The 18,615-nt window shown below is 34.9% G+C and overlaps 1 protein-coding gene and 1 long non-coding RNA gene across 4 annotated transcripts; one reads left to right on the top strand and one right to left on the bottom strand.

Annotated features, from left to right (window-relative positions):
• Positions 1–172: 172 nt before the first annotated feature.
• LOC110811732 (uncharacterized) lies at positions 173–11,034 on the bottom strand. Of its 3 annotated transcripts, XR_015813881.1 has the most exons (3): positions 10,805–11,034; positions 7,816–8,285; positions 173–408 (listed from the first exon to the last, which is right to left on the bottom strand). It is a non-coding gene; the product is annotated as an uncharacterized LOC110811732 (long non-coding RNA). The 3 variants fall into 3 exon arrangements; XR_015813879.1 differs by lacking the exon at positions 7,816–8,285; XR_015813880.1 differs by lacking the exon at positions 173–408 and having other exon boundaries at positions 7,501–8,285.
• LOC110811703 (cytochrome P450 93A3-like) lies at positions 3,130–8,289 on the top strand. The gene is made up of 2 exons (XM_088209226.1): positions 3,130–4,104; positions 7,651–8,289. The coding sequence occupies exons 1-2, from the start codon at positions 3,196–3,198 to the stop codon at positions 8,287–8,289; spliced, it is 1,548 nt and encodes a 515-aa protein (XP_088065352.1). The 5' UTR covers positions 3,130–3,195.
• Positions 11,035–18,615: the final 7,581 nt, after the last annotated feature.

Consider the following 18,615-nt stretch of genomic DNA (forward strand, 5'->3'; position numbering starts at 1 on the left):
TTTTTTTAGGGTAATTCAATAAGTTCCAACCTAAAGAACTAATAAGCATGGGTTTCAAAGTTCAAACTATAATCTTATATGTGTGCATATATATATATATATATATTTGTTTGAAATAAAAAGTATAAGTGTATTCCATGAGGATGCCAATCCGTACACTTGGCAGGCCATATGCAGCAAGTATCAAATGCTATTTGGACTAATGTTATTCTGATAAGAAGGAATCAAAGTAAGTACATACAAATGACGAATTGGTCATATAAGGACAAAGGACAAAGAACAAACATGTGGAATAAATCCAGCTATTGATTTAACACACACACACAGCAGATCCTCAAAAGTTGTGTTCATGACTCCTGCAACTCGACACAGCAGGCCATTGGTCCAGTCCTCAGATATCCCATTCATCTGTCAGGAACCCAAAAAGGCAATTATTCCCAAAATAGAAGTATATGTTAAACATTCAGCAAGCAGAAGAAGTCCATGGAGTTACTTACAAAGTAGTGCCTCTCCTACTGAATATAATCCATTAAAATACAGCCAGAACTAGTAAATCCATTGTTGGTATATATATCACACAATATGTTCTGACTCTGAAAACTAGGAGACTATTTGATGCGGAATAAGTATAGATCAGGAACTAGATTTTTTTGTAAATCTAGAATTATTATATCACTTATGAGTTTATTATTATAATTGTAGTAGTATTAGGATCTTATGTATAGTTTAAACTCTTTTTTTTTTCTAGGATTTTGTCAGAAAGAAAGAGAGAAGAGAGAATGAGAGAAAGAGAAACAGAGAGGGAATTCTGATAGAATTATTCTTCTTCTTTCCTTCATTATTACAAACATGGAAAGGTAGCCTTTTATAGGCTATTAAGCAATAAAAGCACTCCAATCAACAGCCAGAATCAGCGGATCATGATGCAGCGATGCCTACAGAAATATTAACCCTAACTCTAATTGAAGCATGCAAAAGACTAATTTATCCCTTTCGTTGTTTTTCTTCTTTACCCTAAATGCCCTGACAGATTTTTTAATTATAGCTAGATTATAAATACCCATGTAAACTCATGTTTGAGATGAAGCTGTGAGTGACTAGAGTTTTCATGAGAGTTTTCTCAACATCTTGGTTGTATCATAATATCATTTCTTAAGAGTGATGTTTAAGACATCCCCACCTCATTTGTAAAGCTTAAGACATAAAGGTGTTACTCCTAGTTATCTTAAGAGTGATGTTTAAGAAATCTCCACCTCACTTGTAAAGCTTACGAGACATAGGTGTTACTCCCCTAGTTATCTTAAGAGGGATGTTTAAGAAATCCCCACCTCACTTGTAAAAGCTTAAGAGATATAAGTGTTACTCCTAGTTATCTTAAGAGTGATGTCTAAAAAATCCCCACCTCACTTATAAAGCTTGAGAATACAGGTCTTACTCCTAGTTATTTTTTGTTCTTGATCCCAATTCTTAGATGTGACAAATAATAATTCCAAAATTCACACCAAAAAGTGCCTTTGAGGACCTTTTAGGTAGAACCGGAGATGTTTGGTTCGATCCCTAGATGTTCCATAATTAGAGCAACTTACCTTCCCTAAGCTTTGTACTTCGGCATCACCCTCTTAATGCCTATAAACGCCACTGTTTTTCTGTTATTTCTCCGAAGAAAATAAGAAAAAAAGGGAGAGAGAGAGAGTAATGATGCAGAAAGAGAAGACCCTAAAATAAAAAAGAGATATGTATGTAATCGTACTATTTATGTACTACTAGAGTGTTTAATTTATTTAGAAATTATTAACAATAAGTTTATTATCAATATAAATTTATTATTTCTTTTTTATTTAAAAAAAAATATTATTTCTATTTATTTAGAATGTTATTTACACCCTGTTTGGATAAATTTTGATGATAATTAATTAATATATGGTAATAACAGTAATTGAATAATAATGACATAAGATGAGGATGATAGTTTTTTTTTACATTTGGATAATTATATATTAATATATGTTAATGACATATTTTTGTTTGAATGATAGAATTGTATGGTTGTATTTTCAGTCAAATTATTAATTTATCTCTACCTATTTATGTAATAGTAAGTGGTATATGAGAAATATATAATAAAAAAAATTTAAATTGTTTACCAATATAATTACATTTGTATCTAAATAAATAATTATTACAAATTAAATTTTTATATTTAATAACATAAATAATAAATTGTGAGGATAAAAATAGAATTAAGTACATTATATGGAGGTATAAAGAGAAAAAAAAATAACATGTCATTCACATACCACTAATTCGGTGGTTTTAAAATTTATCTCAAATTTGTCAATCAGATACCGTTTGTTACCATTGGAAGTTGAAACAAATATGATTTTCTCACATCCGTGAAATACCATATACTAAAATCCTATCATTTACTATTATCCAAACAGAGGTCTAATAGTTTTTACTACAGGTTATTTAATTAGCTTAATTACTACGTGTTATTTATTCTCCTATTATTAATTGGCTTATGTATCTAACTAGAAGATTTTCTACATTGACTTAAGATTTCCTATTTATTATTGTGCTCACTTGCGTATAAATAACTAGTTTAACTTAGTTCTTCATCAATGAGATCTAAGATCTTTAGTTTTCGTTCTTAATAAATTTTCTCCAACCATTGTGCTCAAATTTTTTTTGTCCTACATTAGGCAAGTTTTGCAGAAACAATGTTATAATGTAAGAAAGCTTCCAATACTAGAGGTTCAAAAACAAAAAGCAATGGCTAACAGAATCAGCTAGAATTAAATTTTAATAAGTAGATAATCTGACTGAATGTCATGTCCTTTTCGTAAGTTACCAAACAAATGACCAAGTGGGCTTTGTACTTAGCAGCGCTCTTATTGCCTGAAAAATGAATGTCTTTTTGTTTCACTCCAAAAACGACAGTAGCTTTTTGCAGAAACAATATTATATTTCAGAAACTTCCAATGCTAGAGAGGCCCAGAAACAATTTACAATCACTGAAAGAATCTGTTGAATTAAATTTTAATAACAAATGCGGCTGTCAGCATGTTTGGTCTTTTTTTAAACTTCCCAAACAATTCAATATTTTCCTTAGACACAAGAAGCAGGAGATTCCTTCACACCAACATCAGTCTGAAACCAGCAGCTAATTCACAACTCTGCTACAAAGACTTGAATATGGCAGATTTGCAAGGTTACATTGTTCTATTTCTCATTTTTCTTGTTTCTATAGTTGCAATAAAAGCAATCTTAACAAAAACCAGGAATGCGTCGTGCCTTCCACCAAGCCCATTGGCCTTACCTATCATTGGTCACCTTCATTTACTAGGTTCCATTCCTCACCAAGGTCTTCACAAGCTCTCAACTCGCTATGGACCCTTAGTTCGTATCTTTCTTGGCTCCGTCCCTTGTCTTGTTGCTTCCTCCCCAGATATGGCTAAAGAATTGCTCAAAACCCATGAAGCTTCTTTCTCTGCTCGTCCACATACCATTGCTGTTGACTACCTCACATATGGCGGTGCGGATTTTGCTTTTGCTAATTATGGGCCTTACTGGAAGTTCATGAAGAAAATTTGTATGACAGAACTTCTTGGCGGCCCAACTCTAGACCAGTTCCGTCCAGTCAAGCAAGAAGAAATAAGGCGGTTTTTAAGTTTGATGCTTGAGAATGCGAAAGCAAGTGATGCAATTGATGTAGGCAGAGAACTTAATAGGCTCATAAATAATGTAATATCCAGAATGACTATGGGACAAGCATGTTGCAATGGTGATAATGAAGCTGAGGAAGTGAGGAAGTTAGTGCAGGGACTAACTAAACTCATTGGGAAATTTAACTTGTCAGATTATATTTGGCTTTGCAAAAATTTAGACTTGCAGAGATTTAAGAGAGAACTTAAGGAGGTTCACGACAGGTTTGATGCAATAATTGAGAGAATTATGAAGGAACATGAAGAGGCAAGGAAAATAAAGAAGACAACTGATGCAGGAAGTGAAGTGAAAGATTTTCTTAACATTTTGCTCAACATATCAGAAGACAGGAGCTCAGAGATTAAATTGACCAGAGAAAACATAAAGGCTTTTATCCTGGTAAACTTCCTCCCTGTAAACATTCCAAGTACCCAACATCTAAAGTACACACACACACACATATACATACACATACACACAATAACCCTCAACACAAATGTTGTTTTATTATTTATCGAGAAATCGCCATTTTAGGCAACATCAACTTATCAGGAAGCCTTGGAAAACCCAATTGTTAAGATTATGAGAGAGAGCTAAGTCCCAAATGGAGGTAGAAGAGTTATCCCATGTCACAAGGTCGCTAATAGAGGACTCCACAGATCTTGCAAGTCCAAGAACCTTGGAGGTAAACTTTCAAAGTATTACCACACCATCAGTCATGACAAAAAGTGTACCCTTTGACCATTGCCCACACTAAAACAAACTAAATCCAAAACCTTACTCCAATTTGTACTAATCCCCTTCCAAAGCTTGATGTCGCGAGGCTGCCAGATTGTTGCAGTTTGCCACACTCTCCCTTCCCCCGTATTTAGCTACAGTGGACTACCTTTGTAAATCTTTCTTTGACGACACAAATTCCAAAGCCATTTGGCTAAAAGAGACCTATTCATCAACCCCAAAAAGTTTCTACCAAGCCCACACTTTTTCTGTCTTTTAACAATATCCCAAAGTTATGAGATGGTATCTCCTCGAAGTTGTTCGGTGGAAACCGGTAATTGATTGCTTCAAGCCTTCCAGCGATCTTAGGAAGAATGAGAAAAAGCGACATGAAGTAGATTGGCAATTTCAACAAAGTACCTTTAACTAAGGTAAGTCTACTGCCCTTGGACAAGCAAGTATTCCTCCAAGCAGAAAGCAGTTTTTGTCCATCTTGGTTAAGATAGGGTCCTTTAGAGTCCTTGTGTTAGGCTCCAAGGGGCTACCCAAAGTAGTGATGCAATACAAATTAGAGATTAATTTGCTCATTTAGAGATTTGGTGCAATTTAGGAATTCTTATTTACTACGTCTAAGAATTGGGATTGAAAATAGAAAAACAACTAGAAGTAACAACTAAATCTCTTAAGCTTCACGCTTGAGGTGGTGGTTTCTTGGACATCACTCTTGAAAAAGACGTAACTAGGAGTAATACTGAGACTAAAGACAGATAAACAGACAATAGTACAACTAATATTCACTGAGTGCTCTCTCACGGGGTTGTAAAAGAAAAGAGTATTATCTACAAACAGGGGATAAGTGATTTCCTTTCTCAATTTAATATTGCCCACCTCCATGACCAGGATCAAGTTACAGACCTAGCCATCTGGATCACCCAATGAAGGGACTCCATTACCAAACTGAAAAGGAATGGAGAAAAAAGATCCCTTTGTCTCAAATCTATAGAAGCAAAAGAAATCAGAAGGGCTGCCATTGATCAAGTAGCAAATGAAGCAAAAGAGACACAGCTCTTGATCCACCCACATTATCTCTCCCCAAAATCCATCATTCTAAGAAGGTAGAACAAGAAAGGCCAAGAAACATGTCGTAACTCTTTTCAATGTCAAGCTTGCACAAGATTCCCCCAGTTCCACACTTGACACCGAATCAACAACTTTATTAGCTATCAAGGCAACCTCTGTGATCTGCTGCCCTTCAACAAACACATTTTGCCTCTTTCCCAACTTCTGCTCTACGACCTTGCTTAGTTTGATTATGAAAACCTTGGCAATAAGCTTGTAAACACTATCAATAAGACTAATAGGCCAAAAGTCTATATCCAAAGCTCCTGTGATCTTGGTGATCAAGACCATAGAGGTAGAGTTAAGCAAGGCCACGAACTGACTTGTATCATAAAGAATCTACAAAAAACAAAAAAAAAAAATCTCATCCTTGATAACCTCCAAACTCTTTTGTAAGAAGCACATAGTAAAACCATCTGGTCCATGGACTTTTTTATTATTATAGCTCATTAAAGTATCAAGAATTTCCGCGGGTGAGAAAGGCCTTTCCAACCACCCCAACTCATTAGCCGCAAGCCTTTAGAATTCACACTGTCAAGATTGGGTCTCCAGGACTGCTCAACTGAGTACAAACAATGACAATAATTCCTAACCACATCCTTCAAGCCACTACCCAACTGAAATTACAACCCACCAACCACCACCTTAGAGATGAAACTGTTTCTGAGGTGGAAGTTAGCTATCCTGTGAAAAAGGATATTAAGCTAGATCCACTTTGGCAACTTTTCCCCTTTCACTCTCAATCTCAAGAAGGTCCCCTCCAGTTTCCTTTCTGTCCATAAGATCAATTTTAGAAATCAACCCATTATTTTCAAGGGCTTCCATTGCTAAAAACTCCTTACTTCAGCCTTTGATCCAATTCTTCACATGAGACCACCTCCTGGCCTGCCGAAACCTTCCAGGTTAACCTCACTCCACCCAATGCTGATAAGGTCACAAAAGTGGTCCACCTTAAACCGTCTATTTCTCAAAATGGAAAGGAGTGGGACCCTAAGCAACACCAGCCAACTCCTGAGAAATGGGAAACAGATCCAGCACCAACATCATCATTATTGTATAGATTGTCACGTACATTCTTCCCCATTTCTTAAGTAAAAAAAAATCTTTTATATGCTTTTGTTAAATTCAATGTTATGAACACAAGAAGAAGAAGTGAAGAATGAAGAGCTACAACTTTGCATGATGTTAATTGGCATGGTGTTGATTGGTAAAAAATAAAACCTTCATTTGGAAAATAAATTATCTTTTGAAAATAAAAGATCCACACCTTTTGTATGTCATCTCTAATTGTCTTAGAGTGCCACTTGTCATCCCTCTTTTATAAGCATTATTTTCTTTGTATAGATGGAAATAGTTAGATATTGTATAAACATACATGCACATATAACATAGGTATAACCAGCCTTAGTTTAATTCCTAAAATAATGCATGTCAAATTATTGAAATTGAAATCTATTAGTCGATTATGAGTAAAGATTCCAGGGCTTTTTGTTCAACTAATTAATAATTATTAGTGATCTTGACATGTAGAGTTATATCAAAATTTTTCATATTCCACAAGATTCCTCTTCCATCTCTAAATGATTGGCAGTTGATTCTAATTCTTACTCGAAAAGGGTATATTAATGATAAAATTTTATGGATTTCAAAGATGATACAAGGGGGATTGCTTTTTGGTGCTTATAAATAACTTTAAACACTCTACGCCAATCGACTAATTTGATAAAGTATTAGCAAGGTGTTTATTAGATACTTAAATGTAACTTTAGACAAGAAAAAAAACACACTACATTCTTAAGTTTTTGTAGATGCTTATTTTTTCATCCAGTTAATTTGTTTGTTTTTTCATCCAATCAATATAATTATTTTCCCTTTTATCCATAGCTATTACTGTCTAAGTAATCACTTTGCTGCTTTAAGTTACTCTAAGCACCTAGTAGTTTACTAATTTAAAACACATTTCTTAAAGTAATCATACATAGTCTCTAAAATAGAAAATATGTTGAGAATTTAATCAAGGTAACAAAAACTCATCATTCGTCCAGAGTGTAGAAGTACATGATTTTAAATAAAACACGGTTCAAAAAGTCTGATTTCATCCTTCCACAGGACATCTTTGCTGCTGGAACTGACACATCACCCATTACCATAGAATGGGCATTAGCAGAGCTAATCAATCACCCAAACATAATGGAGAAAGCACGAGCAGAGATTGATAATGTAGTAGGAAGAAGCAGATTAGTAGAAGAAGCAGACATTGTTAACCTTCCTTACCTGCAAGCTGTGGTGAAGGAAAGCCTAAGGCTCCACCCAACAGGCCCATTAATTGTGAGAGAATCAACAGAAGAATGCACCATCAATGGTTACCAGATTCCTGCAGGAACTCGACTCTTTGTCAATGTGTGGGCAATTGGCAGGGATCCAAACCACTGGGAGATGCCACTTGAATTCAGTCCAGAGAGATTTGTGATAAGTGAAGAAAGAGAAAAGGGGAAAGCGGTGGATGTGAGAGGACAACATTTTCAAATGCTGCCATTTGGGAGTGGAAGAAGACGGTGCCCTGGAACATCACTAGCTCTACAGCTTGTTCACACAACCCTTGCTGCTATGATTCAGTGCTTTGAATGGAGGGTCAACGGAGGGAATGGGACTGTTAACATGGAAGAAGGACAAGGAATCACCCTTCCGAGGGCTAATCCACTAATATGTGTACCAGTGGTTAGGCTAAATCCATTGCCATTGTACTGATTCATCAAAGAATGTAATTGAAGTGTTAGTTATTATTTTAGATTTATAATTCTTAAACTACATAGTCTAAAGTTTTTTAAAATACTCTAAAATATTTATGATTGTTCAAGAACCTAGCTGCTAAAATTAAAATTAATTTGTAACAACAATTATAGTCAACAACTAAAATAATTAACCCTAGAATTATAGACAGGAAGAAATAGAAACTTCATATATAGTTCAATGGTACACTATTTTTTTCAATGAAACAAGCTCTTATTATTATTATTTTATAATTTAATGGCTCCTAATCTAAAAGGCTAACTTATTAGTAAGCAAATGTAAACTTTTAAGAGTACTTTAAGATCGAATTATGTTGGGATTAGGCTGCAATAACTGTTCCCCTGAATCCCTTCATCCCAGTATGAATTTACCTTTGATAGAAAGGGGGGGTACCTTAGCCTCAATAATGGAAAGCCGGCCCAACATACCATAATTGCAAAAAAAGCAAAAAAGAATAATTGGATCCTAGCCTATTAGACTGCAATTCATCAAAGAGGAGTAACTATTTTTCTATTTGTAGCTTCTTTAGATTTCTAATACCACTGAGAAAGATCTGGTTCATCTTCTAATAACAACTAAATACTAAACTTTTACTTGAAAAGTAAATTTCCAACTTCAGCAACACGTGCACTAATATCTGATTGCACCCACCATATACTCTATTTTTTGGCAGACCATTAATTACCTTAATCCATTTTAAATCTTCAAGGAAAATAAATATTTAGCTTCCTTGTGCACATCACTAAAACTTAATAATAATTGAAGTTTATAATTTTTATGGCTATGTTGCTAACAATAGTTTTTAACAACAAATATAGTAAAGAATAACAAGTTAATTTGCATAGTGCTCAACCCGGTAAAAACACGTTGTTGTATCTATAAATACATAATTTATGCGAGTGCATATTTTTTATAGTGAGGACAAACAGTCCACCCTAACACTGGTGACCAAGTCAAATCTACGGGGCACAAGTAACAGCCCATTAGGTGTAGGTTGCCAATTCCGCTAACAGGCCAAGTTGTCCAATAGACGCTGGCAAGGACGAACTGTTCACCCGATGCTGGTGACCGGTTCAGTTGATGCTGGTGACAAAGTACTATCAGTACTGGCACAATTGGCACTCCATCAAGCATGCATTGCAATTCCCCAAACGCAGGTGAGATCAATCAATCCAGCTGACATTTGGAGGGGTCAAACAATTCACCTGATGCTGGTGACCAAGTCCAATCTACTTGGCAAATGACAGTTCATCAGGTGCGGGCTGCCAATTCCCCTACCACACAGGTGATGTCAAGCAATCCAACTGATTCTGGAGAGGTCAAGCTGTTTTACCTGATGCTGGTGAACAAGTCCAATCTACTTTGCACGAGTGAGTCCATCATAGGTGGATTGCCACCCTAACATAAGGCAGTCTACTTGATGCTAACAAGGCCAAGCAGTTTACCTGACGCTGGTGACAAGTTCACTAGACGCCAATTAAGTCCAATCTACTTGGTACAAGTAATACAATCACCAGTTTGGGCGTGGGTGGCTAATTCCCCTAACACTGGTGCTCATTCCGCCAAGAGTTGGTGTTCAGTTCACCTAGTAGCAAGGTGATCAGCCCACCTGATGTGTATTCACTTGGTGCATTTGTTACCAGAGTCACGCAACTAGTAACGAATTCTTTAAACACAAACACCCGGACAACTTTTGGCAGGCACTAAGGTATAGGAGGCATTACATATCAGTCTTGTTTCTCATTATTCACTTGGTGCATTGGTTACCAGAGTCACGCAACTAGTAACGAATTCTTTAAATACAAACACCAGGAAAACTTTTGGCAGGCACTAAGGTATAGGAGGCATTACATATCAGTCTTGCTTCTCCACTGCTCTAAATTTGTTGGTTAAACAAATGCTAAAATCAAACATTTGAAGTTTGAGGAAGTCACCAATTCAAATAAGCTTTTGTTTTTCTACTAAATTCTCTGTGTCCAAAACTCTTGACCCCCTTAGGGACTTTTAGTGTCCAGGAGAAGAAAAAGGGATATTCAAATTCTACAAGCTACCAGCTAAGCGTCGACTTTTAAGCCAATATTCCTACCCATCTACGGATTCTTCACTGCAATTTCCTCTTCTTTTTTTTTTACACTACTGCATATCAACAATCTGTACGGTAAAATTTTAAATCTGAATCAATTTCAAGCAGAATTAACGTAATATATCCTCAATTTCATCAAGCTACCCTCATAAAGACAAAATTATACAAAATACTTCATTTACTCATTAGATATCATTTATCTATTCCGCTAATTCATTCATCATGGATAATACTTTTTTGAGAAATTTAAATATATTCTTATAATAATAATTACCAATGATAACAATGATAACACGAATAACGAATAAATTAAAGGAGAAAAAAAAGCAGGCAATAATGGTGGGCAGAGATGCACGAAATAGAGGTGGCAGATAGTCAAGAAGTACTTACGTGGTGTAAGCAATTACAAGCAGATCTTCCTGAATTATTCTCTCCCGCAAGAAGCATCTAGGTTCAGTCGAAATGAATTTCATTCACCCGGATGAATCTGGCTAAATTTCAGGCTGGTACAGCAAAATGAAGAATGATTACAGCGGATTTTCTCAAAAAAAAAAAAAAGGAAAAAAGATTACAGTGGAGCTGAATGGAAACCGGTAAGGATTTGGAAAATTTGTATAATAATTAATTAATGTTGGGTACGGTTTCTTATTTAAAAGATTTATTAATATTTAAAAATATAACTAAATGAATTTAATTGAATATATAAATATATGTTTTTATATAAAAAATATAAATACATATATAAATTTATGTATATATATAATTAAATATATAAATATAATAAAATTGATATAATTAAATCAATTATATATATAATATTAAAAATATAAGTATAAATACATATTTACATATAAAAAATATATAATTAAATATATAAACACATATATATAATAAAATAAATAAATTATATTGTCTAAAAATAAATAAAAAATACATAATTTTATAAATATAAAAACTTAAAAAATACAACACTAGTTCGACTACTTTAAATACCAACATTTTATAACATCATCATTTATTATTAAATGTAAATTAGTCTAACATAGATTAAAATATAAATTAGACCATCGTAATAAAGTAAATAAGTAGAGGTGTTTACATAAATTCCGACTTAACTATAAAGAGAAATATAATATATCATGCAACATAAATTATACAACATTCCTACATCTAAATTCAGGTATTGCACGTCGATAAAAACATCTTCCGTTTTCAAATACCTCCAAAAGCAAAGAAAATTAAAAAAAAAAACAAAGATTACAAAGTAATAAGTTTTTATAAACGAACTTAAATTTTAATATATATCGTTAGTTAATTCTGAATACAAATTCTTTAGGAGATTCTTGCGATCTTCAGGAGGACAACTCAAGAAACCAGAAGCTATGTTTGATTCTTTCAAAAGATAAATATAAGCTTGTGATTTTTTATCTTCAGTGAGACTGAAACGATCAATATCTTCGTACAGCTAAGTCAATGAAACATGTTTTGCTGATATCATATTATTGAGTGCCTCAACAATCATTCAAGTTTTCTCAAATAGATAATCATTTTCTAGGATAGTACCCAAACGTCTTAATTTGCTCGATCTTGAACAACTTGGAGTTTCACCTTCGGGTTGTGAAGTGGGAGTTTGATGCATTGGACGTGTAACACCCCAAATTATTATTATTTTTATTAATATTATTTTATTTTTTTTATTTTTTTTTTGTAATTTTTAGATGAATATAATAATTTATTATGTAATAATATATGGTTTTAATTTAGTTTAATTTAATTAAATAAAAATAAAAATAATAATAATAATAATAATAAAAGGGATAAAATTATTTTTGAGATTTAATTGAAAATAATTTTGGAAAAAATGAGTGAAAATTTGGGTTATGTGGTATTTTTAAAAAGAAAATCGAAAATCGAGAGGTTAAAACACAATTTAGAAAACTTACGTCACGTCAGCAGCCTGGTCAGCAGTCCCGGCCAACTAGGACACGCCGCGTGGCAGAGACACTGACGCGGGAGGCCACGCGAAAGGGAGCCACGTGGCGATCTGCGTGCGTGCGATCGAACAGCTGAGATCTGTTCTCGCGCGCACGGACGACCTAGATCAAAAGCGCGTACGAACGGCCCAGATTGCATACGTACGGACGGTTCAGATTGAATCGCGCACGGATGGCCCAGATTACATCGCGATGAACGGTCCAGATTTATTTCCTATTTAATTGCGATTGGACGACCCAGATTAAATCGCGATGGACGGCTCAGATTAAATGCGGAAGGTTATAAATAATCTCATCCACACCCAAACCCTAACCTTAGCCGCCAGAGCCCTCGCCGGAGAAGACAGCCCAGCCACCGGAGAACCGACCGCCGCCACCTGCCGCCGCACCGGAGCACTTTCTGGCCGCCAAACGAGGTAAAAATTCTCCCATTGGCTCGAAATTTGATTCTAAACCCACCTGTAGCCAAATCGGAGCCAAAACACTGGCCAATTGGCCGGAAAAAACTGTCGAAGCCCAGCGGCGCCGTCACAGATTTTTTCAATTTTTGCCTCCGATGAGCCCCTTCTCGATTCCCATTCGATGTTATTTTTACACAATTGTGATCACCGTTCCTTCATCTACAGGTTGACCGGAGCAAAACACCAAATCGCGACTCGAGTCGGAGGAGCCGCTGCACTAGAGAGCCCCACCGCCAGTAAGTTCTGGTTTTCGGTGTTTTTTCGGTCCACCAAGGGCCCCATGGGTGTTTTCTCACAGGAACCAATGTAAGTTTGGCCGAATTCGGCAAAAACGGTGAACCCGATGTGGATTGCCGCCGCAAGCAGCAGTGCCGTTGTCGGAGCACAGCGGAGCCGCTGTGCCGGAATTTTAAAATTGGTCGAATAGGCCTTGGGTCTGATTTTTGAGTTACTTGGGACATGTGTAGGTATCGTAAGTGTGTTTCAGTTCCAGAAAAAAAATTTAAGGAATCTAGGGACTGCTCGTAGGCGTAGTGAAAATCCTGTTTTCGACTTCGAATCAAGTAAGAACCCCTCACATTATTTACTATCATGGGATTAAAGTTTAATAAATGATAAAATTATATTTTATGAATTAAATAGATATACATAATTACTACTGTTGCTAATGGAGCCCCGAACTGGACATATTTCTCTGTTAGTTCCTGTTTGATTTATTTTACAGTTTAAATGCAGTATAGTATCTGATTTAATTATTCTATAGGTTTGAATGCATAAATCACTGTTTATTTCGTTACTGCTCGATTTTGTAAATCCGATGATATGCTTGCCTTGTTGGATTCTCGTTACTTGTTTAAGTATTCATGATTATGTAAGAAACAGAAAACTAAGAAAAAATAGAAAAGGTATGTGAATTGATAAATGGATAAGTTGACAGGCTCACTAGATATCTTGGGAAATGGTGGACGGATCGAGTCTATAGGGAACCCTACCGGGAACGTTGTTTCATACCGGACGGGGTATGGAGACTTTAAATATTTTGGCGCTCATACCGGACGGGGTATGGGGACGACCCGCTTCAACCTCATACCGGACGGGGTATTGAGGTTTATTGTTTTGGCGCCCATACCGAACGGGGTATGGGGACAGCCCTAGAATTAAGTTGTTAAAATTAATGGTTCACGTGTAGCGGGACCCCTATGTATCCCCATGGATACTGGTAGGCTGATAAAAAGGGATAACTGTTGTTTGATTATTGAAATATAAAAGTATGGCATGTACTATGTTACAGATTATGTATGAACTTATAATATCTATGATGTTACTATTTCTATATGTCGTTTTTATAAATCCCACTGAGGTAAGTGGATGGTAAATGGTTTGATTATTGATAAATAAATTTACTTGAAACTTGTGCTCCATTGGTTGTTTTTGGTTTTCGACCAACCTTTATTTCTGTGACAGTGATATAGTGTGATGTCTTTACTGGGCTAGTGTAGCTCACTCATTACTTAACCATTTCAGATCAAGAGGACTTGGTTCCCGAGCCCGATCTACAAGAAGACGACGAGTAGTTACCTAGATGTTTATTAATTTCTCTTATAGTATTTCATTTCTAGTATTTTTCTTTAGAGGACTTATTTTCGGTATTATTAGTACGTTTAAGTTATTATATAAGGAATATGAACTAGAACCTTTTATTTCACTTCCGCACTTATATTCTTTATATACATTTCCCTTTTAAATTTTTAGGGTCGTTACAGGACGATCATAGGAAGATTCCTCACAATTGACGTTGATATTAACACTGACATTTTCGGGATCCATACTCATGACATCCTTAACTCCAGCTGCATTTGCATTAACATTCATATTCGTTTGTTTTCAAGTGGTACATGTTGTGTCGCTACCAACTCCGTTAATTCTATCTCTTCTAAATATTTCCAATATTTTGTCATAATTTCGAACCCGTTTGTTCTTAAGTTCAGCTGTTTCTAGATTAGCCTATTATAAAATATGATGTTAATAGTTAAACTATATAAAGTATTATAAATATCATATGATTCACTTTTTGATTTACCTCTATTAGTTGTTATCAGACCTCCTTGTTAGCTTCAAATTTTTCAGTTAACGGATTCCATGCAAAATCACTCAACCCATGTTTGAATATGTCATACTATTTTGAGAACTACCTTTTTAAATTTTTAATGCGATTGTGGACTAGCTCTTTTATAATTGACATATTTGGGTAGGCATGCTTAACGATACAATCAATAGCTTGTGTGGTGAATGTTCCACCTGATCTACGACCCAAGCAATGTTGAGAGTAAACTGCTTCTACTAATGCATCATCTGATGCATCAGTCTAGTAGATAATGTTACCCACTCGATTTGCAGAATTATTTCCACTATTCATTTTGTACAACATTGCAATACAAAACTAAGAAATATAAAGTTACCATTAAGAACAAAGAATGCATCAGTCCAGTAGACAAAGTTATCATTGTCAATAAGCAGAACTTTATAGAAATATAAAGCGTGAACAATAGTAGAAAATCTAAAATATAATGTTACTATTAAAACGTTAATGTAATACAGTAATTTCGTATAAAATAAAACAGTTGTAAAGAATACAATTCTTAAGCAGTACAGGTACTATAATAAAGTAATCAATTATTATAAGCAAACCATATATCAGCTACTATCATATCCCTAATAGCTTCTCCCCTTCTTGTTTCCTCATGGTTATCCCTAACACCAAATGGAATAGATTCCTCATGAGAAGCATTTCTAAATTCTTCATCAACACCTCTTAGAAGTTTATCGTTTGAATCCTATTTTTGCAAAAAATTATGCAAAATACAACATGCAAATACAATGCGATTGACATTCTTTAGCCGATAGTATGGTTCATTAGCGCTTGAAATAATTGAAAAATATTTTTTGAAAACTTCGATGGTACGTTCAATCGCATTACATAAAAAGAATGACAAAGATTAAATAACTCACGAGCATTTAGTAGTGGCTTTCTAGAGTATTCACTCAAGTGATACCGTTCTCTCCTATATGGAGTAATTAATCCACCCTGCAACATAAAGCTAGCATCTACTAGGTAGAACTTATCTGAAAACATTACGTAAAGTTATAAAAAAAAAATTTGAAACCTATACACTACATTTTGAAATTCAAACTTTTTAATCACCTTCTGAAATAATTAAAGAATCATCAAGTCTTGTTAACGTATGTTTTATTACTCTTGAATTTGATGTGGTCCCCTCCCACCCAGCAAGGATGTATTTAAAAGTCAAGTCGAATGCACAAGCCCCCAAAACATTTTCTATGGGAAAATCTTTTCTCCCACGGAATCTTAGAGCATCAATTTTGGATACTTTGACACGTACGCGCATTTCGTCGATCGCACCAACACAATCCTAAAATTAATTGATCATTAATTAAACAAAATTATACGTATTTACAAAAATTGAATCAAGCAATTTTAACATATTTACCTTAAAAAATAAAAAGAACATAGGATTATTGTCTATTTTTTATAGCACTCGCGATCCATTAGATTGATTAGGGAATTTATTAGTCAGTTTTATTATAGATCATATAATATTGTGAAAATGGCGACTTGTCGTCTCTCCTAATCATCGAAAATGCTAAGACATAACTCGATTTGTCTGCTTGCGTCTTAATAAATAAAGTATTTTGAGTACTTGTTCATCTACAGTTACACGAATGATAGGTCTAAATCCACATTTTATAACTAGCAGATGACATAACTTCGTAAATGATTGAGCTATCATCCTAATAATGTGCTGACAGAATTCACTTGATACCAAGCTTTCCATAAGCTTGGCTCGAACTTTCTCACATTCAAGCCTTAATTCATGTACATGACTAAGTTTTCTCATTCTATGAATATAAATTCCTACAAATATCACTAAAACTCCCGCTAACATTGTTATACGTTTCGTATGATCCATATAAAAATGAGTATGAAATATCAAATGAGATCTACTGACAAGGTAATTACCATACAGTAGGATTTTTACATATGAGGAAAGCATTCAAATTCAAACAGTTACTAGTATGAAAAATAAAGGAAAAAATAAAGACAAAGAAAAAAGATTCTAACAATAATGATTTAAGAAATAATCGAGCTAAATTTTAACAGAGCAGAGAAGCAGAACATGAGCCACAATTCTCACATACACAAGAGTTTCCTAAATATGATGTGTGTTATGGTAAAACAACCATTCCTTTTGCAATAAAACTATATATTAAACCTTTTTGACTCATCTCTGAATTTCAATTTCAAAAACCAAAACTTCAAATTTCTCAACGTAAAATAACAAGTAGTTAAAGAATCAAAAGCAGCAAAGCAGAAATAACCTAGCGATCCAAGACCAATGCCGATAACAAGCAAAACTGTAACACCCCAAGAATCTATTCAAAGGTGTTGTCGCTTCCTGATACTCAACCACGAAATTATACATCATTCAGTGTATGTAAATCAGTCTTTGTCACTACCTCAACAAGTATTCGTGTAATGTAAGTTCTTATCCATATAACTCTGAAAGCTCAACAAGCTATCCATTACACAATTTCAATTTATTTACAACTAAAGGGAACCTAGTGCTAATATCATGGTGTTGTCTGTGTATATATTTCAAAAAATCTGCATCCTAATCAATTGTTCCCTTCCTGTCCCCAAATGTCGTACCCGACTGACATAGCACCAACACAGTCCGAAAACATAAATACACACTCACTACACACACTGTTCATGCCAGAACTTGATCTACAACCACACCAACAGACCCTACCACAACCACAGAATACTCAAAGCACGTCCTCACACAAACCAGCCATTCGTTGGCCACACACCCACACAGATGCCCATAATGGCTTTCCGGAACACCAAATAACAGCCTCTTATAGACACTGACAATCTCATGGCCACACACACACACGAAACTACTAGTTTGGTTTTTAGAATAAGCAACAGCCACTATACACAATCATAGTATGTCTCTGGCCTCTTCTTACGACCTCCTATTAACGGCTATGTCTCTAGCCTCAATTACAACATACATCTACCATCTCTCCCCCCCTTCGGACCATCTATTATCTGGTCCTCTCTGCCAATTGACCATTAGTCAGCTGGTTCAATTCATCATCTCGGCCATACGGTACACACATCACATCACAACAGAGATGGTCATGCACACATACGTAACTCGTCTATTCAGGCTTCATAAAATAGAACGACACCTAATAACAATCTCTGCTCAAGCGACCATGAAGGAACTGAAACCAATCAAACAAAACACAAACGACGACAAAAAAAAATGGAAAACACATATCGAGAGAGAAAATAAACTGGAAACAGAAAAAGAAAAGAGAAATAAAGAGAGAAATCGATGTCTGCTAACCTGATCGAACAAGAGAAGCCGAAGATGAAGATGGTTTGTGGTGTACCGCTCTTCAGTGTCGGGTTTAGAAGGAGAAGAAGAATAAACCCTAGAGAAGTAAAAAGAATAATGATAAAATGAAGAGTAATTTAGTAAATAAGAAAAAATCTTAGAGGTATAAGGAGAAAAACTAATCGAACTATCATAAAACCACCAAATCGGTGGTTTAAAAAAATAAAAAAAAATCATGATATTAAGGACCATGATTCAACCAGTAAAAAATTGTACCATGTGTTTAGAAATACAAACAAATAAAAAAATCGTAA

Source organism: Carica papaya, chromosome 8 (assembly GCF_054855325.1).
Source record: "Carica papaya isolate Zhongbai chromosome 8, ASM5485532v1, whole genome shotgun sequence".
NCBI classification, from domain to species: domain Eukaryota; kingdom Viridiplantae; phylum Streptophyta; class Magnoliopsida; order Brassicales; family Caricaceae; genus Carica; species Carica papaya.